Raw genomic sequence first — 22,766 nt, 5'->3', positions numbered from 1 at the left:
CTTTCTAGTCCTTTTGGAGTCATTACAGGTCTGGAGTTGCATTGGATGGGAGATGGACCAGCTGGAACAAAAGAGGCAGAAAATAATGCAATTTGGTGGTTTTCACGCATAACAGTCAGATAGCGGAGCAACCCGAGTGACTGTTCCCAGTGAATGTTCCAGCAGCAGAGATTTTTAAGGAAACTACAATCATTACGGGATTTGCCCTAATTATCCTTATTTTCTCTCCCAGCCGCCTGTGGCTTTGATATATCATATTTTATGTTTCTCTTTATCATTCTACGCTATTCTAGACAGAAGAAAACCATTGGAGACTTTTGTGCTTTTGGATTGTAAAGGGAGAAGGCTCCATCTCTCTCACCATAGAGAAGATTATCATGAACCCTCTTTCTATCTGTTTTATTATGCAGTTTCATTCAGGATCTATGTCTTTGATTGCTTGCATCATGATTGAGTAGTGATCTAGCTCGCCTAGGGTTTTTAGGGTGTTGAAATATGAGCTAAACATAGATAAGCTATTCTTGATTATTCTTCATCCATACTATTCTTAAGGCTTCCATTAATCTGATCACTTGATGTTAGATCCTAAGTTTATCGCCTAGCTAACCGCTTAGGAGATAGCTTGACATGTATTGAATGAGCTTAGTATCCCTAATCAGCGAAAGTAGATATTAGGGTAATAAGTGAACTGATCGGACCTGATCTCTAAGGCTTGCAGTCGTTTCTCATCTCAACGACAGTTAGATGATGGGATCGACCAGCAAAGAGATCACCACCACGACAGTGGGGTGTTCCAGCTGAGTGATCCGAGTTCTAGAAAGCACTGCATCACGCTTGAATAATTGTTTGGCTCTCGCTCAACACCCAATGAAATACCCTAGGCTAGCTTCTTGTTAAATTGAATCAAACTCTAGTTTACTTGTTTTCCGCGTCACCAATTGAATTGAAAACCATTTTCTTCTTAGCTTGTCATTGAAATTTATAAGAGTAAAGTGTAGACTGGTCCTCTGGATTGAATCTAAAGTACTATAATCACAACTGTTAACTTGGCAGTAGCAAAGATTCATATTTAGTGTATCACATACCACCAAGATGAACCTCGAACGGACGCGAGCTGGCTGCTTCGGGATCGCGAGCTGAGAGGATGCGATCGGGTTAGGTTTGTTAGGTTGCGATCGCCTTGGTTGTCTCTCGCGAACGGGTTGAGGCTGATCGTCGGATCGAGCTGAGGTAGTGACGGGAACGCGAGACGGGATTGAGTTCAAGGGTTCGTCTGAGCTGAGATCGGGATGAAGCTGAGACGGTAATGCTTGCTGGAACGGAATCAAGAACGAATTAGGGTTCTTCGGGATTAGGGTTCCAAAAGATCAAGGCGGTGCCGTCTATTGTTTCTGTGAGTGTGTGCGCGTCGGAGATCGGATTGACGAACGGTTTTCGCTGATAGATTTGTCTTGTCCAGAGCTTCAATTTGATATGTGGCTCGTCGTCTGGTTCCTCGGGGTTTGAGAGATAGATTGATTTTAAGTTACGCCTGGATTAGGGTTTATGTGTGACGGATTTTAGGTTAGGTTTTGTCTCAGGGTTTTGGAGTCTATCGTGCTGATAATGTGTTGTGAATGAAGAGGGGAACTTGTGTTTATTATTAGGTCGACCAACTGGTCTTTATATACATATGGTAATGACGGTCTAAGTACTAGATCGACATGAGATCGTACTTATCCTTAACTAGATAATGACTAGCAATACGTAAGATAAACACCAACTATAATGTAGATAAACACAAGAGTAGATAGGCGCCAGTATGATCATGCGGATGAGCTTGGCCCGTCTTGCTACACGGGCTGATAAATGGGTCGATCACTAAATGGTTTATAACAATTATTACTTTCTTCTTATTTTTTTTAAACTATTTATTTGTTTTGTTCGTGGATCCTATCTTTTTTTTTGTAAGCTTAATATTGCTTAATGGTTGAGCATCATTTGTAAACTTTTGTATGAATTGTTATGTGCCAAATGATATCTTTATCAGAAGTTCTTATCTGTTTTGTATATATTTTATACATATAATAATAATTATTTTATACATATAATAAAAAAGGTATTGATAATCAAATTTATTTTAATTATGAAAACTTTCTAATAATTTTCATTATGCTACCTTATGATCTCAAAAGATTTAGATGTTGCGTACAGATAGGTGAATAATTTGCATTACTCGTTTGTCTCATTCATGTAATTAATCTATTTAAGACCATTTTCAATAGAATATTATTATTTTTATATATTTTTTTAAAAAATAAAGTTACTTTATTTTAGAAGAAAATATAGAGAAAAAAATAGTGTTCTACTAAAGATGCTCTGAGAAAAATAGCGCATCCAAAAGCCACCGAGGCCATTAATTTTGGGATTAGGAATTTCACAGGCCACATGAGTAGATAACTTTAGCAGTTGATTTTTGTTCTCCTTTTCTAAGAAAATTACTTTTCCTTCAATTAATTTCTTACTTCATCTATATTTGAATTTTCTTTTTCACTTTCAAAAATTGGACCAATCATCAACGAATGAAGTTTTATTTTCTGTTAAACATGAGAAAATAATTTTATTATTCTTCTCCTCCTCACATGATGAATCAATCACACAGATGACCAATCAAATGAGACCCTTATCTAGAGGATAAAACCCTCTTATTGTTTGTATATAATAATCATCAGGTGCTAGAAGGAACAACGAGATCGTCCACAGAAGAATAAGGATGAATAAAAGCACTGTTCATTTGCCAGACCTTGAAAGACGCTGTGACGGTCGCATCAATGGCATTATTGAACAAGAATAGCTTTGTAGCTCCATATATGGCTTTTGTTGGATATACTCTCGAGGTAATACATGTTCGTCCTCCTTGTCCAAATCCCTCTACTATCGAATGATCCACCTACACAGAATTTAAAATTAGTCACGTATAATAAGAAATATTTTTTCCAATGAAATTATTGTTAGAATGCTAATGAATTATTAATATGTGTAAATGTATAGGATATTACCAAGATTCTCATGGTCAGTTTCTCTCCTTTTAAGACCGGAACGAAGCTTCCGTATACAGGTTTCACAACATCATTCGCCATGGTCGACCTATTAATTAAAGAGAAAAAAACAAAAATAGCACTAAATCAAGTTTATGTTCCCAAACTAGCACTCAAGGTCAAAAGTCACAAAAATAGCATTTAATGTTTTATCAAAAATCACAAACTTAGAGTTTAGAGTTAAAGGGTAGGGTTTAGGATTTAGGGTTTAGGGTTTATGGTTTAGAGTTTAGGGTTTAGATTTTAGGGTTTAGGGTTTAGGGTTTAGAGTTTAGGGTTTAGGGTTTATGGTTTAGGGTTTAGGGTTTAGAGTTTAGGGTTTAAGGTTTAGAATTGAGAAATGAGGTTTTGGGGATAAAATTTCAAATTTTGAAAAATAAAAAAAATAAAATTTTCAAAGGATAAACTTAGAAAGGTGCTATTTTGGTCATTTTAGTTTTTGAGTGCTATTTTTGTGATATAAACTTAGAAATGTGCTATTTTGGAGATTTGCCCTTAATTAAAATATATCTTGATTAATATATGGTTAAAAGGAAATTTGTTGACTGGTTAATGAATTTGTCAAATGAGAATTACTTACTTTGAGGTGTCAGTACAGAAGAATGTCTTGAGTTTTGAATCTTTTCCCTTAGTCACATAAAAGTAGACCAGAGTTTGTTCCGACAAGCTTTGGTCAGCAAGAATCGAGAATCCGAAAGGTCCTAAAGCCCCACGTAAGGTGGCTCCACCGCTGGTTTCGCAGCTGAAATCATTGTCGTCCTCAACAGAGTCATCTCCAAAGATTACTTCGAGGTCGTCGTTCTTAAGCTTGAACTCAGCCTCTATGTCTATCTGATCCGCTGGGCCTACATCCACAGGAACCACAGTCCCTGGTCCAATCTTCTTGTGGAATTTCTTGCTTCTTAATCTCAGAGATTCGATTTCCTTAACTGGCCATTGAATTAAGTACTTCCTTGTCTTCGTGTCCAAAACCAAAGTTCTCGGGATCGCCTGATCATGAGTAAATCAAATTTAAAGCCTTACTTAGACCGCAAGTAACTAATATCTCAACCCTAACTTTCATACCACGTTAGCTTAGAAATCGTACCTGAACAGAAGACCAGCCCTTCTGTACATCCGCTGCTTCGCTGTCAGATTCACCGATCCAACCCCATAAGATTCTTCGTTCTTTATGTTGATCATAAAACGTCTTGGATGCATAAAATTTACCGTAATCGTATCTCAAACCGGTACTAATCCCGACATCAATTGAAGGATTATCCGGGACCCATGTTCCATTAGAATCATAGTACGTCCCAATGGCAAAATGGTCAATTCTTGTATCGTCCATGCTAGCTTTCACTATATGCCTAACATCCGGTCCATTAACTGAAGTGTCAAGACCGTGGTGCTTAGTCTTTGACACCGGATAAAAGTCAACGCACTCCCACATTCCAGTGTTTGGGACTTGGTGCAACAAGATATCGTGTTTCTCGTAGGTCTTGAAATCGACTGTGTCATAAACAAGGGATATTCCGGTTCTATTGATTTTGGAGCCGATAGTGATCCGCCATTTTCCGTCTGATGTCTTCCACGCAGTTGTTGGGTCACGGAAGTCCTTATCACCGATACCTGGAGGCGGTTCGAGAACCGGGTTGCCAGAGAACTTGGTCCATTTCAACAAAAGTGGATCATTGGGGTCCTCAGGATAGGCAAGGTTTTGAACCTAAAAACATAATAATAGCTAATATTATTATCGTTAATTGGTCCGATAAAATCTTATATGAAACGATTTATAAAGAATTAATTACGTTTTATATAAATCTGTCACCAGTATATCAAAAGATTTATTGATATCATATCAAAAGCATTATGAATCAAATACTTATTTAACAGAGAAATGGTTTTAAAAGTAATACTTGTACGAATTTGTCGGTGGATCCAGTGTAGAGCATGACAATAGAACCATCATCGAGGAAAGTAGCCGAACCGGTCCAAACACCGTTAGCGTCGTACCATTGGTCAGGAACCATTGCAAACGGGAGGTGAAGCCAATGGATAAGATCTTTAGACACTGTGACCCCAAACAATGTCACCCCACACGGCTGCATTTGGGTTGTATTGATAGAAGAAGTGATACCATCCCTTATAGAACAATGGACCTGGACAGTTGTTTTAACATTTCGTTTGTCAATTATGCAATCATCGTGGGTCAAAATTGATTAGTGTATGGGAAAACCAATAATAAACCACGTAATAAAACAAGATCTAAACCTTTCATTCATTAAGATCTATAAATCAACATTATATAATATCAATATATAAAATATATATATAGCGTCTCAACATTAGTAATATGTAAGAAAACTACTTTCAAATAATATAAGAACTATTTTTTTCCAAAATAACACATAAGGATAGAAATCATAAGATAATATTCATGAATTTGTATAAAGACAAATATATCTTTTTTTTTAACAAAGAAGGCAAATATATCTTTAGGGTTTAGAGTTTAGATTTAGTTTGATGATAAATAATTTTTTATTTTTTGATAAATACTAATGTTTCTTTTCCAAATATTTATTTTTATTAATTTTTAAAATTAATTTTTAAAATTAATTTTTTTGTTGTTTAATAGTTTTTATTTTGGGACAGGATTTTTTAAGACTATTAGTAAGATTTGTAAGTAAACCACGTTTTACTCAATAAATCACAAATGTAATGTACGACGCTGCAAATACAGTTGGGTCCATTCTCTCTCAGAAAAAAAATTGCAGTCGGGTTGGTAGAAATAGTTAAATCAGATTGACTCTCAAACCCACAAATGGTAAGTAATGATTTGTAAAATTTGCACATGACTCACGTGTAGGGGCTGGGTTGCGGGTCAAACCCGCCCCACTGACCCACTAACCCGTGGGTTACAAATTTTTTTTGTGTCAAAAAATCCGATCTGCACAACCCACAAACAAATAAATTTGTACCTGCACCCGACCCGCTTAATTTGCGGGTAACCCGCGGGACTCGCGGGTTATATTTTTCTTTTAAAAAATATTTATTTAATTTATTTTTTTTGTAAAATATAACATAAATAATATATTTATAATTAAAAATTTTAATATTTTAAAATATTTTGATTATTATTTTTTAAAATTCTCGTATTTTCTTTAAAAAAATATACATTTTTACAAAAAGATATATATATTTTAAAAAATAAAAATAAAAAACAAAAAAAATTGCGACTTGGCGGGTATCCGCGTTTCAAAATCCACCAACCCGCCCCGCATAAAATGCTCATAACCCGCCCCGAATCTATTTTTTCAAATTGTTCGACCCGCACCCGCCCCGCGGCGGGTTAAACGGACCGGACCCCGCGGATAAATACTCGTATTCCCAGGCCTACTTACGTGGTGTATACAAAACAAATAAAAACAAAGGGACATTATTGGCTTTCAAGAATTTCTTTCAGATTTTGTTTTTGTTATACCTTTTTGGGTGTCAATTAGTAATTGTCTCTCACAATATAAATATATATATATATATATATATATATGTAAATATATCTACGACCTTCAGACGGATCACCTTAATAAGTTATTCAAATTAATTTGAAAAATTATTATATTAATATTGTAAAACAATTTAATTTTCCTAAAATTTAGTATTTAAAATGTAATTGTACCATTCAAAGAAACATGTAATTTAAGAGTCTTTCGCCATTGTTTAACTATTCTTTTCTTCCTCTTTCAATTTTATTTATTTAGACTTCAAAATAAGTTTATTAAAAAAATTATTTTTTAGTGATACTTGTAATAATGATGCTATCAATTGTGCTCTCCAAACGACGTGCGTTGTTATCATATAATACCAATACTAGATTATAAATATTATATATAAAAATTATTTTATGTATTATATGTTGTTACATATTATGAAATAATAAATATATATTGAATAATTAAAAATCAGTAACTATTATATATATAATTAAATTGGTGCGAACGTATCAATCAATTTTATTAATCCAAACAATTTTTTTTTTAAAAAATTGATAGGATATGTAATTAAATTTAAATGATATTAACATACATAGTATATTTTTAATATTAATGTCTATTAAATGATGTTTTCTACTCATATGTTTTGATTATGTGTATCTTTAATAAAAAAAACTTTAAATTATTGATAACAAAATTTTCATTGTAGGATTAATAATTTTAGTAATTTATATTTAAAAAAAATTAATCAATGTTAGTTCAAAACTTTTATCAAAACAATTATTCAAAGTAAAATTTGAAATTAAAATATTTATTTATTCAATATGGTTTATAGTTTAATTTAGAATGATATATATACATATATATTTTAAATCTTAATGATTAATTAAATTATACTTTTATTTATATGATTTTGTAATCATTTGTATTTTGTCATAACAAAAATTTTAAACCATGGATCGTAAAATTTGAATGTGAGACTTTTAGCAGTTTTAGTAATTTATAGTCGTTTTTTTAAATTCAAAATATAACATATACAGAAAAATCTATATTTTTATAATATGGTTATTGTGATTTTTTTAAATTATTTTAATATTTTAAAATTAAACAAATTTGATAGAAGATACATTTTTTTATCAGATCTTTATTATTCAAAATAATTAATTGTCATATATACTTTAGCCACATTAGGTAATTCCGTAATCTTTATTTAAGGAAATAATAAATGATATTAATAATAAATTTATGGTTAGTTTAATAAAAAACTTATTATATAATTAGATGTACCAACATATTTCTCTAATAATTCTAAGAATCATCCTAGTGATGACACGTGTTTACAAAAAGAAGTTGTAATGTTTCACAAATAATATATAGGAGATTTTTTGGAGTTTAGATTTATCCATTTCTATAATTATGTTTTCCATTTTTATGTAAACGAAAACAAGGTCAAAGGAAAAAAGAATGTAAACTTCTTAAAACACATAAATAGAAGACTTCAATGTAGGATCTAGCGCTTACCATCAGGATCTGCAGACCGAGAAGCCAAAAATTTGCCATTCACATGAAAAAAAGAAACGCAAAACAATAAATTTAATAAGAAATGAAATTATAATCTTCTATTTAACTAAAATTAAAATGAAATTGTATGATTCCGGATCAAAAATTCTCGGAATTTGAAATTTGAAATTTCATAAATCTGTCTCTTAACTTGTGATCTAAACATATATATAGTTATGAGATTCAAAATCTATAGAAAAGATGATGAGGAATATGAACATTCTTTGATGTTGGTTGGGAAAAAGTGGACACACTTTTTAAACTATTTTAGATACACATAAAGAAGTTCATTTAAAAATCCATTTATTTTTATAATTAATAAAATAGTATTTTGTTTTGTTGATAAGTTAATACCGTTCATCCAATTCTTCTCAGGCTGAAAATGAAACGCCGTTCGTTGCCACGATAACATAGTATTGTTCCATGCAAACGCTTCTCCTTCCCGATCATCGGAAATTTTCCAAATATGGTCGTTGCTCTTTTCGGATACACCGGCCAAACGAGCACGTGACGCCGCCGTCTTTTCATCATTAGCACCTTTTGTACGGACAGGTCTGGTATGTGTGACGATGAGAGTAATGTATAAAGCGATCAACAGAAAACCTGAATAGACGACAAGATGAACTTTGGTGGGTTTTCCCCGGCGGGTCTCTGGGATTGAGTTTGAACTTGACTCGGATAATGGATCGTGTTGGGAAGTGACCGGCAAGAGAGACTCGGAGCTTGCCATTTCTGTTCTCTTTTTCTTTCTTTAGATTTGGTGATTGTAATAGAATATGGCAAGTCCTATTTATATCAGAAAATCAACCCACAAAAAAGGAAAAACAATCAGAAAAAAATATATAAAATATTGATTCAGGCAGGTAGACTAACAAGAGAGACAACTAGATTGAGTTGCAAATTAGAGCTATAAAATAGAGTTTAGAGTAAAAATGCTCCAATGGTACTCTATTTTTCACTTTATAATGGAGTGTGTAACACACAAAGAAGGCATGTGTGACGCATGTCTCGCATGGAAGCAGATCAGACATTCATTCCCGACAAAAGCCATAGTTCGAACATCAAAGTCATTGGGATTGTTGCTTGGATATTTGTGTAGACGAAACACACCACCAATGCCAGCAGATAACCGTGATGCATTATATTGGGTCAAAAGATTTCACACCAATAGAGAAGGAGAGTTTGTCTCAGATGAGCTCAATATATTTTGTGAAGAAAATTGGGTTGAAGCTATGGCAGCCGAGTTGAACTCTATCACAAGAAACAAGATATGGGAGCTTGTAGATAGATCGACTGGTTCTGAGAAGAAAGAAGAAGAAGATCGAGTTTGTGTGTTACACAAGACATTGTATGTGTTACATCAGACACCCAGAGCATGGAATGTGAAAGTTGATCAGGTTCTCAAGGAGATGCCTAAGAAGTTCGAGATGTCAGATCTAGGTAAGCTAGCGTATTACCTTGGCATAGAGGTGATTCAAGGAGCAGACGAAATCCCGTGTGACATAAAGATGGAAGCATGTAACACAACTTATATTCCAATGGAGGCGAATTTGAAGATCTCAAAACCTGAAGATGAACGAGAGATCGACGCTACTGAGTTTACAAGAAACGTTGGTTGTCTGCGTTACTTACTACACACACGACCAGATTTAGCGTATTGTGTTAGAGTCCTTAGTGGGTACATGCTGTGCTGCGTTGAAAGTATGACTTCGATACCTGAAAGAAACATCTAGTCTCGGTCTAACGTTTCGTCGTGTTACATCAAAGATACCAAGACTGATCGGCTACAGCGACAGTAGCTACAACACTGATCAAGATGATGGGTTTATGGCAAGGACTGAAGCTGCAAGACAAGCATTGTGGCTGAAAGAGTTACTAAGTGAGATCATCAGAGCTCCATGCGAGAAGGTCACCATTAGAATTGGTGAATGTGTTGAGAGGGAGTTGATAGAAGTTGAGCATGTACCTGGAACTGAGCAAAAGGTGGACATTCTAACCAATGTGTTGGGAAGAATCAAGTTTCGAGAAATGAGAGACTTCATTGGCATAGAAGATTTGAAGAAAAGAGATTTCAAGTTTAAGAGAGAGAATGTTGAGATAAGATTGAAATAACTTATTGTGCAAGTTACCTAATTCTATTGAGTTATAGAATAGGAAAATATCTATTTGTGATTCCTAATGAGTTTAAGAAAGTTTGAGTTATATATAAGGAAATGCAAAGTGTGTTTCATAACTTATGAGTTTTGAGCTTTAGTTTTGAGTGATTTTCTAAGGTATTGAGAGATTAAGAAGAGTTGAGTTCTTATTAATTGTGTGACGCAATTCCGTGTGTGTGTGACCTAGGGTTCATTGTGTGTGACCTAGGAATATACGTGTGTGACGTAGGTTTGAGACAATAAAAATAGGTTTACTCCAAATATATAGTAACTTATTTTTTTTTTGTTCATCACTCTATTTTCTACTCTAAAATAGAGTATCATTGGAGCAAACTCAATCTCTATTATAGAGTTACTCTATTTTAAAGTATAAAATAGAGTTCATCACTCTATTTTCTACTCTAAAATAGAGTATCATTGGAGCAAACTCAATCTCTATTATAGAGTTACTCTATTTTAAAGTATAAAATAGAGTAACCCATTGGAGATGATCTAAGTTTTGTATGTAGTAAATGCTGGTATTATACATATTGAATACATATTAAGAGTGATTGGTTATTTGGTTGTTGATGTGGGTGCAGTTCACATCACTATCTAAATCTACATTATGAATTATAATCAACTAGGATTTTGCCCGCACTTGCAGTTTAAATAATTTTTAATTTTTTTTGAAATAGATATAGTGTCAATTCAAAAATATAAAAAAATAATCTATTTTCATGTTTTTGAAATATTTAATAATTAATTAAATATTAAATTTTATATACGATAAAGTTTTCTTCATTTTAATAAAATATCTTTTATCACGTATAATAAACTAGAAAACATTCATATATACATAAAACTATATACATGGATTTATAGTTAGTTTTAAAATATTATGATGTAAAATATTTTTTGATAACATAATATATAATCTTTTTAAATAATGATGATTATCAAATTAATAAACCTCTTTTTTTTTATGAGTGATTATATATTAAAAAAATCTAATCTAATTATTTATTAAGAGTAACTAAAGACTTTAAACGCTCTAACTTTAAACGTGAGATAGAAAAAATTAATTCGTTAATAATAGTATAAATATTTTTGAATTCTCTGCCAAATATTTTCAGAAATTATTACAATAAGTGATTTTAATTGTCCTAAGAAATTTATCTTAAAAATAAATGATTCATTCTATCTTATCTGATATATATTAAATTAGAGTCGGTTTAATATTACTAAACCAAATATAATATAAGCATATATATAATATTTTAATATTACTAAAGTAAATATAATATGAATTTAACTACGATATTATCTTTAGAATTATTTTAATTATTCTCAAAATAATAATAAATTATCAGATAAATCAATAAAATTATTTTTTAATATTAATAATAGCATAAAATATGACTAAACTTAAAATTATGGAAAGCCAGACAAATCAGTAAATTCACTTCTCATATAATAGTATAGATAGATCACTAGAGCTTGATCTGAGCGGATTTTGGTTTTTATACCTGAAAATCAAATCCATCCATATCCGGAAAGACCTGACTCGAAACTCATACAAAATTTTATAATACCCGAATGAAGCATAATTTAAAATCCAAAAAAAATTGATACTTAAAAGAAACAATTAGTAGCCGAATATCCATGCTTAGCTGATTTTGTAAAAAAATAAACCAATTTTATTTTGTAAACGTTTTGAATTCTTGTCAAAAATGGAAAATTTCATTCAAAACTGTCGAATTACTATGGTTAACATGTAAAATAAATGTTGTAGAATTATTATGTAAAATATAATTAATAAAATAGTTAATAAGAGTGAAAAAAATAACGTAAAAGATGTAATAAAACAATTAAAAATAAGTAAGTTTTATTTTATATTTTGTAATAAATGTTATCAAATTATTTAGAAAAGACAATAAATAAAATGGTTACAATTAGTTAAAAATAAAGAATGAGAATGTATAAGAAACCATTTAAAAATAGACAAGTATTGTTTTATACTTTAATTTTAACATGCATGTTTTATTAAGAAAAATTGTTTACAACAATTAGTAAAGAAACGCGGGGACAAGTGCTTTATAGAGGTAAACTAGATGTTTGTCCGCGCAAAATCGCGGATTGGCTAGTTTTTATGCATATTGTAAAGTAAATTCAAGTACATTTTATTAGAAATCATCTATACTATTAAAACTGAAACTGCTACTACATTTAAAATCAATTTCAATTAATTAATTATAATAGTTGTTGTTTCTTTATGGTGAAAATAAAAACACAAACTGAAATATGTAGTATATATTATATAAAACAATTTTTAAACCCTACTTAATTTAGTTAATATAAAAATTTCGAGAGTTCAATTTTCAAGAAAACAAAATATCATAAAATTAATAATAGTTCTTAAAAAACAACATGTTAATATATGAATAGTACAATTACATCAAATTGTATCAAATTATAATTTTTAATATAATATTATGCTCAAATAAAAAAAATTATTATCAAACATCTATATTATAAAGTAATATATTTTACTCTATATGTAAATTACAAATCATAAAAAAAACATACATTAGATATTTTTATAAAACCAGTGGTTTATGAATTTACGTTGAATATAAGTTAAATCAACCACCCGCGCCCCTAGTCTCAATTATATTTACATACATAGTCAAGACTTAAGAGTTATATGTACTAAATCAATTATCGCCAAGCCTTATTTTTGGTACTATATTGACAAAAACAGTGTAACCAAAGCTTAAAATAATTGCTTTTAGTTATGAGAATATATGTCAGGAATTATATTAACATCTAAATATGAGAAACTATTTTTATGTTTTACATTTTAAATCAAAGATCTGCAACTGATCAATGCTACCTACAGGAACATCTATTTTCCAAGAACGAATACTTTGAAAATTTTACATATAAAAATACATTTTATCAATAAATTATATTGCATGATAGTATTTACTGTTCCTTAGTGTCAAAGGATGCATGAGAGTGATAATTTGTATTTTCATAAATCCATATAAGTAACTAAAATACCTCTATTAGTAATGATTGACTTTCATCATGTTCATCACAGAAATGACTTTTTTTTTGCTTTCTAACCACATAATAAACCAAAATTCTTGTTGAAGAAAAATTAAAAATTGAAAATTATCAAATTTAGCTGAAAGAAAAGTGTCAAAACTCACAGTCTTATTTCAAATCGATTTATGGGTCTGATGTTTTGAACGCAGTCACAACTTTTGTCCCTTAGTCTTCATCAGAATAATCCATTTGAAAAAAAAAACAGATTTGTAAATACTAAATAGTCAATCTTTTTTGTTTGTCAAAAAAGAGAATCTACCTCAAAAATCATTTATATATTATTACCTCATTCGCAGCACTTTGATTTAATCTTCGTTTTTGAAGAATTAAGCACTGCAACAGGAGGAAACTCAATTGACATCTTCAGTGTAACTCATGCAAAAAGAGAGTATCAAGTTGAGAAGAAGAGATAGTGAACTTGGATAAAGAATTGTTATAAATTTGAATCAATTTTTGACTACACTCAAAACCTAAAAATAATTGACTGACAACAAAGACGTAACTTTTTTTTGATCAACGAAGACGTAACTATATGTAAAAAAACAGAAAAGGGGGAAAAAATAAAAAATTAGTTGATTGAAATATATAGAAGGTGAACGGTTTAAAATCGTTGCATGATTTGGGAGTTACACAAATAACATGATTCACTTTGAACGTGGTAATAGTAGTTTGAGAAAATTTAGGATTAAGTTAGTTTAAGACAATTAATGATCGTACAAGAAATGTGTCTAACTGATCGATTTTTAGTTTAAGCCACATCTCATAATATGATTGGTCGCGTGACTTGTGATTTAGTATATAAGGGATACCCCCAACCAAGTTTTATGAGCTTTCCAAAAATAAGTTATAAAAAAAAAATAACATGCAGCGGTGGTTGGCCGTGGTGAATTAACCTTATAAGAAATTGGAAAACTTAACTCAACTTTGTTTTTCTTGGTATGAATTTAACATTGGTATGCATTTAATATTTTCACCCAAAAAAAAACTTTGTTTTTCTTTTATGTTAAAAGTCAGTGTGTTTTATTGAATCAATAGAGGTTTGAAAGAACTAAGTAAAAAAAGGTTAAAAACCAGTGAAATCGGTGAAATTTTTTTGGTTACCGTCGGTTTTGAAATCTAGAAAATCACAGGTCAAAACAAAGGAGATGACGATAAAATTACTAGGAAAATTACGTTTCTACGATAAAGTTTTCTTCATTTTAATAAAATATCTTTTATCACGTATAATAAACTAGAAAACATTCATATATACATAAAACTATATACATGGATTTATAGTTAGTTTTAAAATATTATGATGTAAAATATTTTTTGATAACATAATATATAATCTTTTTAAATAATGATGATTATCAAATTAATAAACCTCTTTTTTTTATGAGTGATTATATATTAAAAAAATCTAATCTAATTATTTATTAAGAGTAACTAAAGACTTTAAACGCTCTAACTTTAAACGTGAGATAAAAAAATTAATTCGTTAATAATAGTATAAATATTTTTGAATTCTCTGCCAAATATTTTCAGAAATTATTACAATAAGTGATTTTAATTTTCCTAAGAAATTTATCTTAAAAATAAATGATTCATTCTATCTTATCTGATATATATTAAATTAGAGTCGGTTTAATATTACTAAACCAAATATAATATAAGCATATATATAATATTTTAATATTACTAAAGTAAATATAATATGAATTTAACTACGATATTATCTTTAGAATTATTTTAATTATTCTCAAAATAATAATAAATTATCAGATAAATCAATAAAATTATTTTTTAATATTAATAATAGCATAAAATATGACTAAACTTAAAATTATGGAAAGCCAGACAAATCAGTAAATTCACTTCTCATATAATAGTATAGATAGATCACTAGAGCTTGATCTGAGCGGATTTTGGTTTTTATACCTGAAAATCAAATCCATCCATATCCGGAAAGACCTGACTCGAAACTCATACAAAATTTTATAATACCCGAATGAAGCATAATTTAAAATCCAAAAAAATTTGATACTTAAAAGAAACAATTAGTAGCCGAATATCCATGCTTAGCTGATTTTGTAAAAAAATAAACCAATTTTATTTTGTAAACGTTTTGAATTCTTGTCAAAAATGGAAAATTTCATTCAAAACTGTCGAATTACTATGGTTAACATGTAAAATAAATGTTGTAGAATTATTATGTAAAATATAATTAATAAAATAGTTAATAAGAGTGAAAAAAAATAACGTAAAAGATGTAATAAAACAATTAAAAATAAGTAAGTTTTATTTTATATTTTGTAATAAATGTTATCAAATTATTTAGAAAAGACAATAAATAAAATGGTTACAATTAGTTAAAAATAAAGAATGAGAATGTATAAGAAACCATTTAAAAATAGACAAGTATTGTTTTATACTTTAATTTTAACATGCATGTTTTATTAAGAAAAATTGTTTACAACAATTAGTAAAGAAACGCGGGGACAAGTGCTTTATAGAGGTAAACTAGATGTTTGTCCGCGCAAAATCGCGGATTGGCTAGTTTTTATGCATATTGTAAAGTAAATTCAAGTACATTTTATTAGAAATCATCTATACTATTAAAACTGAAACTGCTACTACATTTAAAATCAATTTCAATTAATTAATTATAATAGTTGTTGTTTCTTTATGGTGAAAATAAAAACACAAACTGAAATATGTAGTATATATTATATAAAACAATTTTTAAACCCTACTTAATTTAGTTAATATAAAAATTTCGAGAGTTCAATTTTCAAGAAAACAAAATATCATAAAATTAATAATAGTTCTTAAAAAACAACATGTTAATATATGAATAGTACAATTACATCAAATTGTATCAAATTATAATTTTTAATATAATATTATGCTCAAATAAAAAAATTATTATCAAACATCTATATTATAAAGTAATATATTTTACCCTATATGTAAATTACAAATCATAAAAAAAACATACATTAGATATTTTTATAAAACCAGTGGTTTATGAATTTACGTTGAATATAAGTTAAATCAACCACCCGCGCCCCTAGTCTCAATTATATTTACATACATAGTCAAGACTTAAGAGTTATATGTACTAAATCAATTATCGCCAAGCCTTATTTTTGGTACTATATTGACAAAAACAGTGTAACCAAAGCTTAAAATAATTGCTTTTAGTTATGAGAATATATGTCAGGAATTATATTAACATCTAAATATGAGAAACTATTTTTATGTTTTACATTTTAAATCAAAGATCTGCAACTGATCAATGCTACCTACAGGAACATCTATTTTCCAAGAACGAATACTTTGAAAATTTTACATATAAAAATACATTTTATCAATAAATTATATTGCATGATAGTATTTACTGTTCCTTAGTGTCAAAGGATGCATGAGAGTGATAATTTGTATTTTCATAAATCCATATAAGTAACTAAAATACCTCTATTAGTAATGATTGACTTTCATCATGTTCATCACAGAAATGACTTTTTTTTTGCTTTCTAACCACATAATAAACCAAAATTCTTGTTGAAGAAAAATTAAAAATTGAAAATTATCAAATTTAGCTGAAAGAAAAGTGTCAAAACTCACAGTCTTATTTCAAATCGATTTATGGGTCTGATGTTTTGAACGCAGTCACAACTTTTGTCCCTTAGTCTTCATCAGAATAATCCATTTGAAAAAAAAAAACAGATTTGTAAATACTAAATAGTCAATCTTTTTTGTTTGTCAAAAAAGAGAATCTACCTCAAAAATCATTTATATATTATTACCTCATTCGCAGCACTTTGATTTAATCTTCGTTTTTGAAGAATTAAGCACTGCAACAGGAGGAAACTCAATTGACATCTTCAGTGTAACTCATGCAAAAAGAGAGTATCAAGTTGAGAAGAAGAGATAGTGAACTTGGATAAAGAATTGTTATAAATTTGAATCAATTTTTGACTACACTCAAAACCTAAAAATAATTGACTGACAACAAAGACGTAACTTTTTTTTGATCAACGAAGACGTAACTATATGTAAAAAAACAGAAAAGGGGGAAAAAATAAAAAATTAGTTGATTGAAATATATAGAAGGTGAACGGTTTAAAATCGTTGCATGATTTGGGAGTTACACAAATAACATGATTCACTTTGAACGTGGTAATAGTAGTTTGAGAAAATTTAGGATTAAGTTAGTTTAAGACAATTAATGATCGTACAAGAAATGTGTCTAACTGATCGATTTTTAGTTTAAGCCACATCTCATAATATGATTGGTCGCGTGACTTGTGATTTAGTATATAAGGGATACCCCCAACCAAGTTTTATGAGCTTTCCAAAAATAAGTTATAAAAAAAAATAACATGCAGCGGTGGTTGGCCGTGGTGAATTAACCTTATAAGAAATTGGAAAACTTAACTCAACTTTGTTTTTCTTGGTATGAATTTAACATTGGTATGCATTTAATATTTTCACCCAAAAAAAAACTTTGTTTTTCTTTTATGTTAAAAGTCAGTGTGTTTTATTGAATCAATAGAGGTTTGAAAGAACTAAGTAAAAAAAGGTTAAAAACCAGTGAAATCGGTGAAATTTTTTTGGTTACCGTCGGTTTTGAAATCTAGAAAATCACAGGTCAAAACAAAGGAGATGACGATAAAATTACTAGGAAAATTACGTTTCTACGATAAAGTTTTCTTCATTTTAATAAAATATCTTTTATCACGTATAATAAACTAGAAAACATTCATATATACATAAAACTATATACATGGATTTATAGTTAGTTTTAAAATATTATGATGTAAAATATTTTTTGATAACATAATATATAATCTTTTTAAATAATGATGATTATCAAATTAATAAACCTCTTTTTTTTTATGAGTGATTATATATTAAAAAAATCTAATCTAATTATTTATTAAGAGTAACTAAAGACTTTAAACGCTCTAACTTTAAACGTGAGATAGAAAAAATTAATTCGTTAATAATAGTATAAATATTTTTGAATTCTCTGCCAAATATTTTCAGAAATTATTACAATAAGTGATTTTAATTTTCCTAAGAAATTTATCTTAAAAATAAATGATTCATTCTATCTTATCTGATATATATTAAATTAGAGTCGGTTTAATATTACTAAACCAAATATAATATAAGCATATATATAATATTTTAATATTACTAAAGTAAATATAATATGAATTTAACTACGATATTATCTTTAGAATTATTTTAATTATTCTCAAAATAATAATAAATTATCAGATAAATCAATAAAATTATTTTTTAATATTAATAATAGCATAAAATATGACTAAACTTAAAATTATGGAAAGCCAGACAAATCAGTAAATTCACTTCTCATATAATAGTATAGATAGATCACTAGAGCTTGATCTGAGCGGATTTTGGTTTTTATACCTGAAAATCAAATCCATCCATATCCGGAAAGACCTGACTCGAAACTCATACAAAATTTTATAATACCCGAATGAAGCATAATTTAAAATCCAAAAAATTTGATACTTAAAAGAAACAATTAGTAGCCGAATATCCATGCTTAGCTGATTTTGTAAAAAAATAAACCAATTTTATTTTGTAAACGTTTTGAATTCTTGTCAAAAATGGAAAATTTCATTCAAAACTGTCGAATTACTATGGTTAACATGTAAAATAAATGTTGTAGAATTATTATGTAAAATATAATTAATAAAATAGTTAATAAGAGTGAAAAAAAATAACGTAAAAGATGTAATAAAACAATTAAAAATAAGTAAGTTTTATTTTATATTTTGTAATAAATGTTATCAAATTATTTAGAAAAGACAATAAATAAAATGGTTACAATTAGTTAAAAATAAAGAATGAGAATGTATAAGAAACCATTTAAAAATAGACAAGTATTGTTTTATACTTTAATTTTAACATGCATGTTTTATTAAGAAAAATTGTTTACAACAATTAGTAAAGAAACGCGGGGACAAGTGCTTTATAGAGGTAAACTAGATGTTTGTCCGCGCAAAATCGCGGATTGGCTAGTTTTTATGCATATTGTAAAGTAAATTCAAGTACATTTTATTAGAAATCATCTATACTATTAAAACTGAAACTGCTACTACATTTAAAATCAATTTCAATTAATTAATTATAATAGTTGTTGTTTCTTTATGGTGAAAATAAAAACACAAACTGAAATATGTAGTATATATTATATAAAACAATTTTTAAACCCTACTTAATTTAGTTAATATAAAAATTTCGAGAGTTCAATTTTCAAGAAAACAAAATATCATAAAATTAATAATAGTTCTTAAAAAACAACATGTTAATATATGAATAGTACAATTACATCAAATTGTATCAAATTATAATTTTTAATATAATATTATGCTCAAATAAAAAAAATTATTATCAAACATCTATATTATAAAGTAATATATTTTACCCTATATGTAAATTACAAATCATAAAAAAACATACATTAGATATTTTTATAAAACCAGTGGTTTATGAATTTACGTTGAATATAAGTTAAATCAACCACCCGCGCCCCTAGTCTCAATTATATTTACATACATAGTCAAGACTTAAGAGTTATATGTACTAAATCAATTATCGCCAAGCCTTATTTTTGGTACTATATTGACAAAAACAGTGTAACCAAAGCTTAAAATAATTGCTTTTAGTTATGAGAATATATGTCAGGAATTATATTAACATCTAAATATGAGAAACTATTTTTATGTTTTACATTTTAAATCAAAGATCTGCAACTGATCAATGCTACCTACAGGAACATCTATTTTCCAAGAACGAATACTTTGAAAATTTTACATATAAAAATACATTTTATCAATAAATTAGATTGCATGATAGTATTTACTGTTCCTTAGTGTCAAAGGATGCATGAGAGTGATAATTTGTATTTTCATAAATCCATATAAGTAACTAAAATACCTCTATTAGTAATGATTGACTTTCATCATGTTCATCACAGAAATGACTTTTTTTTTGCTTTCTAACCACATAATAAACCAAAATTCTTGTTGAAGAAAAATTAAAAATTGAAAATTATCAAATTTAGCTGAAAGAAAAGTGTCAAAACTCACAGTCTTATTTCAAATCGATTTATGGGTCTGATGTTTTGAACGCAGTCACAACTTTTGTCCCTTAGTCTTCATCAGAATAATCCATTTGAAAAAAAAAACAGATTTGTAAATACTAAATAGTCAATCTTTTTTGTTTGTCAAAAAAGAGAATCTACCTCAAAAATCATTTATATATTATTACCTCATTCGCAGCACTTTGATTTAATCTTCGTTTTTGAAGAATTAAGCACTGCAACAGGAGGAAACTCAATTGACATCTTCAGTGTAACTCATGCAAAAAGAGAGTATCAAGTTGAGAAGAAGAGATAGTGAACTTGGATAAAGAATTGTTATAAATTTGAATCAATTTTTGACTACACTCAAAACCTAAAAATAATTGACTGACAACAAAGACGTAACTTTTTTTTGATCAACGAAGACGTAACTATATGTAAAAAAACAGAAAAGGGGGAAAAATAAAAAATTAGTTGATTGAAATATATAGAAGGTGAACGGTTTAAAATCGTTGCATGATTTGGGAGTTACACAAATAACATGATTCACTTTGAACGTGGTAATAGTAGTTTGAGAAAATTTAGGATTAAGTTAGTTTAAGACAATTAATGATCGTACAAGAAATGTGTCTAACTGATCGATTTTTAGTTTAAGCCACATCTCATAATATGATTGGTCGCGTGACTTGTGATTTAGTATATAAGGGATACCCCCAACCAAGTTTTATGAGCTTTCCAAAAATAAGTTATAAAAAAAAAATAACATGCAGCGGTGGTTGGCCGTGGTGAATTAACCTTATAAGAAATTGGAAAACTTAACTCAACTTTGTTTTTCTTGGTATGAATTTAACATTGGTATGCATTTAATATTTTCACCCAAAAAAAAACTTTGTTTTTCTTTTATGTTAAAAGTCAGTGTGTTTTATTGAATCAATAGAGGTTTGAAAGAACTAAGTAAAAAAAGGTTAAAAACCAGTGAAATCGGTGAAATTTTTTTGGTTACCGTCGGTTTTGAAATCTAGAAAATCACAGGTCAAAACAAAGGAGATGACGATAAAATTACTAGGAAAATTACGTTTCTACCTTCCTCAAAGAAATAAATATGAAACACACAAAATTAGGAGGTGTCGACGCATTGTAAGAGCATCCGCAACGGTGAGACTCATTGGAGTCCTTAACGACAAGGGCATTTCAGATTAATCCTGGATATTTTGGATTTAAAAAAAAAAAAAAGAAATGGCCATTCACGAACCGCCACGTAGTCGTGGGGACCCGAAAATAGTGCAAGGATTCACTAAGAAAGAATCCTTATTTATGAATTTTAAGGATTGAATCCTTATCTTTTGGTGGGACCCACTGATTATTTAATTATTTTTTTATTAAAGATTTCCACCTAAGGATTCCTATTGCGGATGCTCTAACACGTATACCAACTAAGGAAGCGAGATTATTTGGTACATCGGTGAAAATGTTGTATTTATCTATATATCCGTAAAAAAATAAAAACTACGCCCTAAATAATCATTAATTAATCTCCGACTAAAGCTTGACCCACACGTCTGTGCAGCTGTTAGTTTTTATAAATTTATAAATTATTTAATTATATTTTTAAATATATAAGTTATTTAAATATTTTTAGATTTCTAAAAATTTATGCAGATATGATTTAGAAGAATCCAATTCGAACCACGCCAAAAAATTATAATATCCGAACATAGTTTAATTTTAAAATTCAAAACCTGATACCCGTAAAAACTGATCTATATCTGAACATATACATGAATGCCATGTCTAACTGATTATGTAATCACATAAAAACAATTTTGTTAACTGGTTTGAATGATTTTCACTTATAGAGAATTTTTATTTAAATGACACATGAAATTATTATAGTCCATGTTTGAAATTGCGCTAGGCGCAACGCGTGCGGTTGGCTTGGACCTAGCGAGTTAATAGAAAAGCGGACGAAACTCAGAAAGTAATCGGAGATTAGTTTTTAGAGTTTTTTAAATAAATTATATATTATAATTGTGTAAATATATTATAGCCTATTTAAATTAGTTGGAATAGTTCTCATTTAAGCATTTACCAAAGAATTCACGTGGTTGACAAAAAAAAACTAAAGAAGTCACGTGTTTAAGACCACTGCATCCTTTTATATATGATTTATTTTATTTATTTATTGTTAATAGGGCAAAAGTGTAATTATCTTGTCATTTTCTTCACCTAATTTACAATCTCTGTAACTTTTATCCATGGCTATATTCGTTTTGCCTTGTTTCAACCGTTTGTAGATCAT

General features: G+C 28.9%; 1 protein-coding gene and 1 pseudogene across 1 annotated transcript; one reads left to right on the top strand and one right to left on the bottom strand.

Moving 5' to 3' along the window:
- Window positions 1-2,560: 2,560 nt before the first annotated feature.
- On the bottom strand, window positions 2,561-8,897 carry LOC111209872 (annotated as a pseudogene).
- A 445-nt stretch (window positions 8,898-9,342) lies between these two features.
- On the top strand, window positions 9,343-10,222 carry LOC106447958. The gene is made up of 2 exons (XM_013889902.2): window positions 9,343-9,771; window positions 9,878-10,222. The coding sequence occupies exons 1-2, from the start codon at window positions 9,343-9,345 to the stop codon at window positions 10,220-10,222; spliced, it is 774 nt and encodes a 257-aa protein (XP_013745356.2).
- Window positions 10,223-22,766: the final 12,544 nt, after the last annotated feature.

This window comes from Brassica napus, chromosome C9 (genome assembly GCF_020379485.1).
Source record: "Brassica napus cultivar Da-Ae chromosome C9, Da-Ae, whole genome shotgun sequence".
NCBI classification, from domain to species: Eukaryota; Viridiplantae; Streptophyta; class Magnoliopsida; order Brassicales; family Brassicaceae; genus Brassica; species Brassica napus.
This window is presented reverse-complemented; position numbering and strand designations above follow the sequence as displayed.